The 13,180-nt window shown below is 38.0% G+C and overlaps 1 protein-coding gene and 2 long non-coding RNA genes across 3 annotated transcripts; all 3 read right to left on the reverse strand.

Moving 5' to 3' along the window:
* Window positions 1–415: 415 nt before the first annotated feature.
* LOC131002250 (uncharacterized) lies at window positions 416–2,641 on the reverse strand. Its single transcript, XR_009094225.1, has 3 exons — window positions 2,212–2,641; window positions 1,243–1,326; window positions 416–641 (listed from the first exon to the last, which is right to left on the reverse strand). It is a non-coding gene; the product is annotated as an uncharacterized LOC131002250 (long non-coding RNA).
* Window positions 2,642–2,983: 342 nt separating this feature from the next.
* Window positions 2,984–3,507, reverse strand: LOC131002236 (60S ribosomal protein L34-like). Its single transcript, XM_057928743.1, has one exon. The coding sequence runs from the start codon at window positions 3,481–3,483 to the stop codon at window positions 3,121–3,123; it is 363 nt and encodes a 120-aa protein (XP_057784726.1). The 5' UTR covers window positions 3,484–3,507; the 3' UTR covers window positions 2,984–3,120.
* A 2,012-nt stretch (window positions 3,508–5,519) lies between these two features.
* On the reverse strand, window positions 5,520–13,180 carry LOC131002243 (uncharacterized). Its single transcript, XR_009094218.1, has 5 exons — window positions 12,840–13,180; window positions 10,847–10,925; window positions 8,339–10,248; window positions 6,365–6,443; window positions 5,520–5,766 (listed from the first exon to the last, which is right to left on the reverse strand). It is a non-coding gene; the product is annotated as an uncharacterized LOC131002243 (long non-coding RNA).

Consider the following 13,180-nt stretch of genomic DNA (forward strand, 5'->3'; position numbering starts at 1 on the left):
TGAGTTTCATTTACAGTTGAACAATTATTTCATTGCAAAATCCTTGAACTGAAAGTTATTTTAAGTATTGTCTTGCCATAAAATGTTTAAATTTCAGTATGATATCTATCTGACGTGGCTTTGCCATGTTATGTAATCGAATTCGGGTCCTGAGCAGTTGATAGCTATCCTGCCAGGGCTAGTGTTCACCCAGGGCCGTGAGTCATCGAGCGGGTTGGCCGGTCAAGTGTCCGTGAGAGGTGGCCACCTGTCACAGCCCGCCCTAACTAAGGATAGTTAAGCCGAGTGATCTACGACTAGGGATGGGGTTAAAGAAGAAGGGGAAGAAAAGGGGCGTCATTTATAGCCGTAAAACTTACTCATCTTAATAAAACTCGTCATTTTTATTCATGAATACTCAATTGAAAATAGTCTATGAAAGACAGCATAAAACTTAATTAATATCATTAATCAAGTTATACATCATATGAAACCATTCTCTTAAGACTCAAAGTATGACATAACATACTATAACATCAACAACATCTTGCAGCGGAAAGTAGCTAGACATATGTATGAAGACATATTCTAGACAGGTTAACTATTTATTAACAACCCTGGAGACTCCGCTCATTGCAGCACCATCATCACATCAGCTCAACCTGCACATTTAGAAAACATATGCAGGGCTGAGTACAAAAGCACTCAGTGGGCACGTATGCCTAGGTATAAAAATACATGCTTCAAAACTGTAAATTGTCATGCCATCATAAACAGTATAGCAAGGGAGTTTTTCGCTAAAAAGGCCCAAGCTTACTAAGTTCATTTGTGATTCTTAAAGTTCGTCTGCAGACTAAGTTCTCTTGTAATCTATCATATCTGGAACTGTGTGCCGGAGAGGTGGCCACCTCTCACGGTCACTTGACCGGCCAACCCGCTAGATGACTCACGGTCACTGGTGTACACTAGCCCTGGCAGGATAGCTATCAACTGCTCAGGACCCGAATTCGATTGCATCATTGGCAAAGCCAAAGCAGATAGATATCATACTAAAATTTAAACATTTTATGGCAAGACAATACTTGAAATAACTTTAACTCAAATATTTTGTAACGAAATAACTTGCTCAAATGTAACATTAAACTCATTTGATAGATATATAAAACTGAAATTAACAGTTAAATCATCTCATGCATTCATTCGTATAAGAGGCCTACGACACGCAGGGGATCTCTATATACGTATAGTAAAAGTAATGCCCACCTGATTGCAGTGTTTTGCTACTTAAGACAACGATTCTCTTTCCTTAGCGCGATAGGTTACTCAGACGCTTTTGTTTATTTGAACCTTTGATAACACGAAAACATGTGTTCGAGTGAATAATAGAAAAGATAACAACAAATGCAGTGAATCACTTATTCACTCATTTCTCTAACTACCCATATTTCCTTAAACGACTATATCTAACTCATATACAATCGTTCTTCCTTTATCAAAATACTTCATGTACCTTTGAGGATGTAGGAAATTCCATTTTATTCATTTATTTATCTATTATAAATAAAGAATAATTCTATAAACATAAAACGTTTTCCTTTTCCCCATTCAATAATGCCAATCTCCAATATATATACATACACATCAATAGCTCATTTATAAACTAAAAGTGATATTTTATCAACAATAAAACTTTAAAATCCTTAATAGGAATTATTTTGAATCATTTCCATCTCAACAAAACTGTATAGATTCAACTTCAACTAATAAACTGCTTTTACTCCGAACTCGTATGGAGTCGAATTTTATTTCAATAGAAACCTCTTTGAGTCTAGTTTAATTGAAAAAAAAGTGTGTTGAAAAACTCCAAGTAGTTTAAGAGATATAGCGATTTTCCCATCGCCTACCAGATTCGGCAGTTTCTGCCAACTGAAAGTCCAGATCTTTGAAAAATAGCAAACGTTTCCGGAATGACCCCAAATTTTATATGCAGATAGATAACGCATATAAATTTATACCATAAAAATGTGAGAGCTAAATATCAACATATGGTTACTGAAATAGTTAACTTAATCATCTGCCTCACGACAGTTTCAACAGATACGGGCAGTAGACTTCTCAAATTTTAAAAGGGTAGTAAACGAAGTTCAAATAACATGAAACTTTGTACAAATATTCACCACACTCCCATCTATACCCCAGAAATTTCACATAATATAATAGAAACGGGAATACCTTGAATAGGTGTATGGTATTAGTCTCTGCAGATTTTATATATGGCATAGATTAGAAGCCAATTGTGAAGAAGAATTGAATGAGATGAATAATCTTCACTCTATTACTTTATAAAACTTGCTGCAGAGGTGGGAATGGGTGAGTTGAGATAGTGGAATAGGTTTTAAAGAAGCAAAATTCTATTTGGAGATTGACTTCAGAGGTGAAGAAAATTGTGAAGTAGTAGGTGAAGAAAATTGTGAACGTATTGGTGAAGAAAATTGTGAAGTAGTAGGTGAAGAAAATTGTGAACGTATTGGTGAAGAAAATTGTGAAGTAGTAGGTGAAGAAAATTGTGAACGTATTGGTGATTGGTTTAATAGAAGAATGAGAGGGATGTGGATGAATGAGAACCATATGTGCTTAATCTCATATAAACACATTAAGATATATAAGCCTAATTCTCATTAAAGCATAAAATTCACTTGAGCTTGCCTCTAACATAAATTAAATTACTCATGGGCTTAAGTAAACAATCGATAAAAGATTCATATTTAACACTTCAGTGTTAAATTCTCCACAATAAATTAATGGACTCAAAATATATTTTGAGTGCATCATCTATTGAAAATAAAAAAAATAAATCATCACATATATAAATTATCAAATTCATATAAGTTCGTATTTTATTAATGGATGCTGATCCCTAATTACCATAATCAATCCTTTTTTTTTTTTTTTTTTTTTTTGGACGAAAACTGGAAATCCTAAGGAAGTAGATATCTCGACAAACTGAAGGAGAAAAGGAGAGGTGATATTCGAAAGGGACCCAACGAAAAATACAGATATCACACTTAAAAACTCTCGGTATAGTTCCATGATTCCTCTTGGCTACTTGTATCCAAAACTAACTCAGCGCATAACTCACACTTAGCTCTTGCCAGCAGCCTTTTCCTTTGCCTTCTGTATCTTCAAAACCTTCTTCACGATTTTTTGTTCTTCAACCAAGAAAGCTCTAATGATCCTTTCTCTCACAGCACCACCAGACAAAACACCACCATAGGCACGGTTCACAGTCCTCCTGTTTCTGGATAGTCTAGACCTCTTGTACTCAGCAGGTCTCAAGTGAGGAATCCCTTGGATTCTCTTGCCAGTGACAGGGCACTTAGGGCCACTTGCCCTCTTTTTGGTAGTCTGGTAGACTAGCTTCCCTCCGGGAGTCTTGACGACGCGGTGCTGGTTGGATTTGGTGGCATAGCTGTGGCGCTTCCGGTAGGTGAGCCGCTGCACCATTTTGGACGTGAATCGAAAAAACTCGGCAATCCTTAAATCAGTAATTTAAAAGTATATAATCCTTAATAAAAAGTCGGGTCATTACATACTATCCCCCTTAAAAGAAATTTCGTCCCGAAATTTGTACCGCAGAAAACAACTCTGAGTACTTCACTTTCTTGTTAGACCGTAGTCTATTCTTGACCATGTTATATTCATAGGTCCCTTACTATCGGTATCGACTTAGTCCTTAGTACCTGAACTTCCCGATCTAAGATAGATTTGGATCTTCCTTCGTGACTCAAATATTGACTAATAACAATGTTGTTCTTATGGATCATATGTTTTGAATCGTAAACATTTTTCTCTAATTGCGACACATGGGATACATTACGCACATTCTCAAAGCTTAGCGCTAACGCCAAACAGTAAGTTATTGGGCCTATCCTTTCTACAATCTCGTATGAGCCTATAAAACGGGGTTTAGGTTTACCCTTCACATTGAGTCCAATGATTTCTCTTGATGGAGAAACTTTTATGGAAATTATCTCTCCACTTTCACATCATAGGTCAATTTGTCATTTGTCAACATATGACTCTGTCAATCATGGCCCCTATTTTATTCACTATCAAATTTTGACGGATGATTTCAATCATCTAGTCATTTCATCCCAACAAAGTGGTGATCTATATTTTCTCACGTGTAACGCCTCATTTGCCAACCTATCGATAGTCGATTGATAACTGGTATTATATCTCTCACAATGAGTGGCAAAAACATGTTCTCAGCTTTCACCCCGGTTTAGCTCAGTCGTCCTTAACATACCTTATTAGTAATTTCTATGTCATTTAAGCGGAACTATAACGACTAATATCTCTAAAGTATTCCTAAAGCAACTTAAACAGTTTGTAAGGAGACCCACCATTTCGAGCATGTAAGCAGTTAGCTTAAAATGCCGTTATAAACTTTATTCATTCATTGAAGGAATCTCGAGTCATGTGGGCATTGACTACCCCCTTTCGTGACAACCTTTGCTTAAGTCTTAAGGATTCGAAAAATCAATCTCGACAAATCCATTAGTTCGTTAAGGGTTCGGTTTGTCCCAAACACGATTTTAAGCTAGACTTTATGAGCTCAAATACTCAAAGTAACAATATGATATGTTATAAAACCTTCACTTGCTAGCACGCAAGACATATTTCAACAAATGAGGTTACATCTCGTTTCATTCCTCCTAACTAGAATTTTTTTCTAGATCTTAATACATCTTAGTACTTCCTGGTGATAGTATAAGGGTGTCGTGGCTTTATCTTATTCTTAAGTTCATTGTCATGGAGATGCATATCTTCCCTTCAAAGAAGATAGCATTATTTGATTCCTCGTGGTAATTCTTGAAACTTCTTATCCTTATTCTTACTCTTAACTTCTCATCCTTCCTTCGTGCTCCTACCACAATTTTCCTCAAGCTGGGTGGTTTAATCACTTCTATCATCATCTTATCACATCTTAGACGAGGCCTTCCGGCTCACTGTATCATCTACTACATTGGTCTTGTCCATGTGATGGTTAATACCAAAATCATAATCTTTTTCGGGTTCAACCCATCCTCTTTGTCTCATCAGCTACTACAAATTCCTTATCAGGTTTTAGAATTTCTAGCACTACAATTCAAAATCATCAAAACTCTTTATCAGTAAACTATCATTTATACTCGACACCAATTGTTCGAGTGTCAGATACCAACATTTATGTGCGTTATTCATAACTCTCACACTCACTCCATTTAGACACATAATCGATATCAAACTCAAATAATAATTTATATCTTAACAATTTATCATGCTCATAGTTCTCGATTAAATCTCGGACTTTGTAATTAAATACTAAATTCCAACTATAATTAATTAACATGCTTCTCTAATTTATTTACCTCATTTAAACTAATAAATCTAATCCATGCTAATTTCTCATACTTAGCCATTTTTGTCACACCCCAATTCTTGAATGAATAAATATAATCGAGGTGCAACTAATTCATAGAAATAAACAAGGGAAATACCTCGTTAAAACCCAAAATAGGATAGAAAGTCGGGCTATGCCCCTTTGGATCACAAGTTTTGTTTCATGTTTCTGACAACCAACATTCATTAGCATAAAACTAGAATTTCAAATTTAAGCTCGACATGAAGTCATCTTAAGTTGAGAAAACAAAAGATGTATAAGAGTAATTGCTACAGTGGAAGTCTAACATATGAATTTTAACTCTAGCCTCAGCTCCGTCCCGTCAGCACCGGCCAGCCAACCTGAAAACATTTGAAAGTATTTTTGGGCTAAGTACTAATGTACTTAGTGGGCATGCATTTTCTGAAACATTTTATACTTTAATAAAGACAGTTTATCCAATCATACTTGACATGACTTAGAAGGTTTTAAATTGAAAGAAGTACTTCTAAGCATGTTAAAACATTTTTCATTTGTGCGCACATGTCACACTCCCTTTCCGTTACTCGCTGTGATCCCGGACCTTTTAGCCACCGACGGATCCATATCTCCCGCTTTACTTGAACTGAGGGCGTAACCCAGTCAAGTTCCCATTTGGGACCCAATGCTCCGGAACACATCCCGTCGAGCACCCTTATAACGCCTCATACATGATTAGTGCCCGAATGGAGATCAACCCACCGAGTCAGCTAATAGGTGTACACAATTCTCAAACAACGTGTTAGGTCATAAGAGAACCTCGATCGATTAACTTATGCGAGCCTTAAACAGAGCAGAGTGCACAAAATATTTTATTGGATAAACAGTTTTCATTACATTAAATAAACAATTTGCATTTCATTGAAACATTTAGAGCTTAATAACTCAATCATACTTTGTACATTTGGAAAGTAAGCCCACCTGATTAGGCAAAGCCTGAAGATCATACACATAAAAACATGTCTTGGGAAAGCAGCGCTAATCCCCCTGGTCACAAAGCCTACAAGAAATTCTATTCTTAATAGGTCTCCTTGATCTTAAGTCATAGTGTAATGCTTAACATTCTATGATTCACTTAGCCGGGTTTTCAAAATTTAATGAATAAATAATTGAAAACTATTTCTCTTGAGTTAAGAACACCAACAATATTCTTACTCAACTTTCTTAAATAATTGAAATTATAAATAAAACCAATTCAAATCATAAATACTCTTATTGCAAAATAAATGCAATATCATGTCATGCTTGGCATATAATAAGAAATTACTTAAAATATGCTTATAATAATAATTTAATATTATTATAAAAATTTACTCTTTGAAAATAATTAATTAAACTTAATAAATCTAATTAATTATAATAGTGTAGCTCCTTTAAAAAAAATCTGCACAATTCCAATTAAATAAATACTTGATGCAAATGATTTCATGCTTAATCATATATGCACATAATAATAATATTATTATGCAAATCATCTTTAAAAATAATTAATTAAACTCAAATAAAGAGTCAAATTAATAAATCAATTAAACAAGTCCAAAAATTAAATGGAAGCTCATGTTTTTGTTTTAAAATTCGTAGCCCAATAAAACGCAGTCCATCACTTAAAAAAAAACAGGCCCAAGACTTAATAAATAAATCAGTTTTGTCTAATTAAATCATCAATCAAATATGTAAGGCAATTCAATTAATAAAATTTTAGCCCATTTCGAAAATTTAAAAAGGCCCAGCTAAATAAATAGACATGGCCCTATTAAAAAATAAAAACAAGCCCAAACATTTATTAAAATCGGCCCAAATAATTTAACTCGGCCCAAAATAGGAGCCTAAACTCAAACCCAACACTCAAGCCCACTCCCCAAGCCCTAGCCCAACCCTCAAAGCCCAACTCCCATCCCTACTTCTTCCCCCCATCAGCCACACGCACACACACTCACGCTTCAATCACTTTCACGCCTCTCTCGCCTATTTCTTCTCTCTGCTCGGTCGAGTGCGGCACGCCGGACGCTTCCTCCCCTCCCTCAAAACCTCGCCGCCACAGCTCCTCCTCCTGCGACGAACGCCGCCGGCCACCCCTCTCCCGACGCCCCTCCTCTTCTCCCTCTCTCTCGGCGGCAGCAACCGCTGTCACGGTCACCGCCTCATCTCCCTTAACCCTCTGCTCTCCGCTTCCTCTCTGACCCAGAACGGCGACAGTGAGGGCCTCCACCGTCTGAGCTCTAGCCCCAATCATGGCTCCTCTCAATTTCTGGCAACGACGCAGCGCTGCCACACACACAGATCAAGACGCGTCTCCCTCGACAAACTCTCTTCTCCTCCGGCGATAGCAGCCCCAGCCGCCACCGCTCCTCCCTCAGATCTCCGACCTTTCTCTTTTTCCAGCCGTGGCCGGGCAGCAGCGGCACCGCTGCCGTGCCCTGCCTCCCTCCGCTGAACCCACAGCCGCCCATCTCTCTCCACCCCCCTCTCTCTCCGGCCGACAGCAGTAGATGGAGCAAACTGCCGTCGCCGTGCCGCCCTCTACAAAACCCAGCCCAGACCCGGCTCAGACCGGCAACAAGGCCCTTGCCTCGCCGCCTCTCCCTCAAAACTCCGGCCGACAGCAGCAGGAGCCTCCCTCTACTCTCAACTCAATACAATAAAATCGAAGGCAGGAAACAAAAATAAAACTTCAATTTCTTCTTTTTGTAGATTTTGCTCATATAGATACATGCATATATATACCATCTTTCAAACTGAAATCTATACTAAACTGTAAATACGAATGTATAAATAGATGAATGGATGAATGAGGTGGTTTCTTTTCTTGAAAAACTGTATAAATAAATTGGTTTGATAAAATCAAATAAGAGAGTGTATGAAGGGATAGCTCTTGTTATGATAAAAAGAATGAACCTTTGGAACTATATGTTGAGGCGTGCGGCTGTTGTCATAGTGCTTCCTGTTATTCTTGGCTGAATTTTGCAGGAGGCGTGTTGGGGTATTGATGATAAGGGCATGATGATGATGACAGTATAGTGGTGGATAGGATTAGTGGGAGGGAAAGTGGGAGTAGTGGGAGGGAAAGTGGGAGTAGTGGTGTGGTGGGTGTAGTGGAAGTGGAATTAGTGTAGAATGATGAATGATGAATGATGAAGTGATGTTAGGTGTAGTGGTCTAAAATAAAATAAAATAAAAATCTTCCGGGTTGTACTATGAAAACTGTAATAATCTTCAGGGTTTGCTAATTAAAAGCTCGTGAAAATACTTGAATGCTAAATTTAATAAATATGCAGTGCATATAAATTAAATAACTAAATTTACAAATGTTTTTGTAAATCATTTTTGTTGGAATTAAAATAAATTCATTTTCTTTATATCCGGCGTGAATCATCCTGACTTCTAAGTTCAAAATAATTCTAAATTTAGCTAAGAAATAACGGGGTGTTACATCCCTCCCTCCTTATAAAAATTTCGTCCTCGAAATTGCATACTTGGGAAATCTAGTTTGGAGTACTAGACATTCACTATCAGTGCACCTACATAGCTTGATGCTTATCACATTTTCTAATCGTGAGAATGCTACGTCTCATGTCTCGAGAACTGTTGACAAACAAACTCATTCTAATCATACTATGCTTATCGTGATCAAAGAAGATCTTATTGGGACAACTATATAGTACGAGTTTATACATTGGGATGACTAAATTGACAATCACCGAGATCTTAGTCATGTGGGCTGGCCAGACCCAGCACAACGAATTACTCAGTCAAATGGGAGCTTCGCCCCCAATCATGTCAACTTCTTATCTCTTATAAAGCTCTAAGTCAACTTCTAACTTAAAGCACTTACTTCTAAGTACTTCAATCATAAATCTTTGGTATCATATAGGTCCATTCTATGTCGTTCTAGCGGTGCTATCACGACTAACATTCGTAAGGCATTATTGGGTGGTTCTCAAACGATTTGTAAAAGAACTCATCATTCTAATCATATAGGCAGTGAACCTAAAATGATAACATAAAGCTTTCTCATCATTCATTCATACATACATACATACATACATATATTTGCTTTCTTTGAAATTTTGAGTCATATGGACATTAAATGTCCCTTTCATGAAAAACTTTGCTTATGCCGGAAAGATTCAAGGAATCTAACTCGACCATACATACATACATACATTGATTCGTTAAGGGCTCGGGTTGTCCCAAACACGAAATACATTCATTGAGTCGTTATGGGTTCGGGTAGTCCCAAACACGACAAAAAGCATTCACATAGCATCGTAAACATAAGGCGCACCTTTTCTTGAAAACTTTCATAACATCTGAAATACATATATGTATATTTTTGAAACTATTATCGTACCTTGGTTGCGGCAGTGTGACCGTGAGCTGAGGGCTACTGACATTCTTAGAAGTCTAGAGATACTATTCTAGACTCGACATCAAAAGCTTATGGTTATCAGAGTCATGAAAGAAAACTCATGCTCTGATACCATTCTGTCACACCCCAATTCTTGAATGAATAAATATAATCGAGGTGCAACTAATTCATAGAAATAAACAAGGGAAATACCTCGTTAAAACCCAAAATAGGATAGAAAGTCGGGCTATGCCCCTTTGGATCACAAGTTTTGTTTCATGTTTCTGACAACCAACATTCATTAGCATAAAACTAGAATTTCAAATTTAAGCTCGACATGAAGTCATCTTAAGTTGAGAAAACAAAAGATGTATAAGAGTAATTGCTATAGTGGAAGTCTAACATATGAATTTTAACTCTAGCCTCAGCTCCGTCCCGTCAGCACCGGCCAGCCAACCTGAAAACATTTGAAAGTATTTTTGGGCTAAGTACTAATGTACTTAGTGGGCATGCATTTTCTGAAACATTTTATACTTTAATAAAGACAGTTTATCCAATCATACTTGACATGACTTAGAAGGTTTTAAATTGAAATAAGTACTTCTAAGCATGTTAAAACATTTTTCATTTGTGCGCACATGTCACACTCCCTTTCCGTTACTCGCTGTGATCCCGGACCTTTTAGCCACCGACGGATCCATATCTCCCGCTTTACTTGAACTGAGGGCGTAACCCAGTCAAGTTCCCATTTGGGACCCAATGCTCCGGAACACATCCCGTCGAGCACCCTTATAACGCCTCATACATGATTAGTGCCCGAATGGAGATCAACCCACCGAGTCAGCTAATAGGTGTACACAATTCTCAAACAACGTGTTAGGTCATAAGAGAACCTCGATCGATTAACTTATGCGAGCCTTAAACAGAGCAGAGTGCACAAAATATTTTATTGGATAAACAGTTTTCATTACATTAAATAAACAATTTGCATTTCATTGAAACATTTAGAGCTTAATAACTCAATCATACTTTGTACATTTGGAAAGTAAGCCCACCTGATTAGGCAAAGCCTGAAGATCATACACATAAAAACATGTCTTGGGAAAGCAGCGCTAATCCCCCTGGTCACAAAGCCTACAAGAAATTCTATTCTTAATAGGTCTCCTTGATCTTAAGTCATGGTGTAATGCTTAACATTCTATGATTCACTTAGCCGGGTTTTCAAAATTTAATGAATAAATAATTGAAAATATTTCTCTTGAGTTAAGAACACCAACAATATTCTTACTCAACTTTCTTAAATAATTGAAATTATAAATAAAACCAATTAAATCATAAATACTCTTATTGCAAAATAAATGCAATATCATGTCATGCTTGGCATATAATAAGAAATTACTTAAAATATGCTTATAATAATAATTTAATATTATTATAAAAATTTACTCTTTGAAAATAATTAATTAAACTTAATAAATCTAATTAATTATAATAGTGTAGCTCCTTTAAAAAAAATCTGCACAATTCCAATTAAATAAATACTTGATGCAAATGATTTCATGCTTAATCATATATGCACATAATAATAATATTATTATGCAAATCATCTTTAAAAATAATTAATTAAACTCAAATAAAGAGTCAAATTAATAAATCAATTAAACAAGTCCAAAAATTAAATGGAAGCTCATGTTTTTGTTTTAAAATTCGTAGCCCAATAAAATGCAGTCCATCACTTAAAAAAAAACAGGCCCAAGACTTAATAAATAAATCAGTTTTGTCTAATTAAATCATCAATCAAATATGTAAGGCAATTCAATTAATAAAATTTTAGCCCATTTCGAAAATTTAAAAAGGCCCAGCTAAATAAATAGACATGGCCCTATTAAAAAATAAAAACAAGCCCAAACATTTATTAAAATCGGCCCAAATAATTTAACTCGGCCCAAAATAGGAGCCTAAACTCAAACCCAACACTCAAGCCCACTCCCCAAGCCCTAGCCCAACCCTCAAAGCCCAACTCCCATCCCTACTTCTTCCCCCCATCGGCCACACGCACACACACTCACGCTTCAATCACTTTCACGCCTCTTTCGCCTATTTCTTCTCTCTGCTCGGTCGAGTGCGGCACCGCCTCCGGCGCGCCGCCTCGCCGGACGCTTCCTCCCCTCCCTCAAAACCTCGCCGCCACAGCTCCTCCTCCTGCGACGAACGCCGCCGGCCACCCCTCTCCCGACGCCCCTCCTCTTCTCCCTCTCTCTCGGCGGCAGCAACCGCTGTCACGGTCACCGCCTCATCTCCCTTAACCCTCTGCTCTCCGCTTCCTCTCTGACCCAGAACGGCGACAGTGAGGGCCTCCACCGTCTGAGCTCTAGCCCCAATCATGGCTCCTCTCAATTTCTGGCAACGACGCAGCGCTGCCACACACACAGATCAAGACGCGTCTCCCTCGACAAACTCTCTTCTCCTCCGGCGATAGCAGCCCCAGCCGCCACCGCTCCTCCCTCAGATCTCCGACCTTTCTCTTTTTCCAGCCGTGGCCGGGCAGCAGCGGCACCGCTGCCGTGCCCTGCCTCCCTCCGCTGAACCCACAGCCGCCCATCTCTCTCCACCCCCCTCTCTCTCCGGCCGACAGCAGTAGATGGAGCAAACTGCCGTCGCCGTGCCGCCCTCTACAAAACCCAGCCCAGGACCCGGCTCAGACCGGCAACAAGGCCCTTGCCTCGCCGCCTCTCCCTCAAAACTCCGGCCGACAGCAGCAGGAGCCTCCCTCTACTCTCAACTCAATACAATAAAATCGAAGGCAGGAAACAAAAATAAAACTTCAATTTCTTCTTTTTGTAGATTTTGCTCATATAGATACATGCATATATATACCATCTTTCAAACTGAAATCTATACTAAACTGTAAATACGAATGTATAAATAGATGAATGGATGAATGAGGTGGTTTCTTTTCTTGAAAAACTGTATAAATAAATTGGTTTGATAAAATCAAATAAGAGAGTGTATGAAGGGATAGCTCTTGTTATGATAAAAAGAATGAACCTTTGGAACTATATGTTGAGGCGTGCGGCTGTTGTCATAGTGCTTCCTGTTATTCTTGGCTGAATTTTGCAGGAGGCGTGTTGGGGTATTGATGATAAGGGCATGATGATGATGACAGTATAGTGGTGGATAGGATTAGTGGGAGGGAAAGTGGGAGTAGTGGGAGGGAAAGTGGGAGTAGTGGTGTGGTGGGTGTAGTGGAAGTGGAATTAGTGTAGAATGATGAATGATGAATGATGAAGTGATGTTAGGTGTAGTGGTCTAAAATAAAATAAAATAAAAATCTTCCGGGTTGTACTATGAAAACTGTAATAATCTTCAGGGTTTGCTAATTAAAAGCT

The sequence above is a fragment of the Salvia miltiorrhiza genome, unplaced genomic scaffold (genome assembly GCF_028751815.1).
Source record: "Salvia miltiorrhiza cultivar Shanhuang (shh) unplaced genomic scaffold, IMPLAD_Smil_shh Hic_asm_8, whole genome shotgun sequence".
NCBI lineage: Eukaryota > Viridiplantae > Streptophyta > Magnoliopsida > Lamiales > Lamiaceae > Salvia > Salvia miltiorrhiza.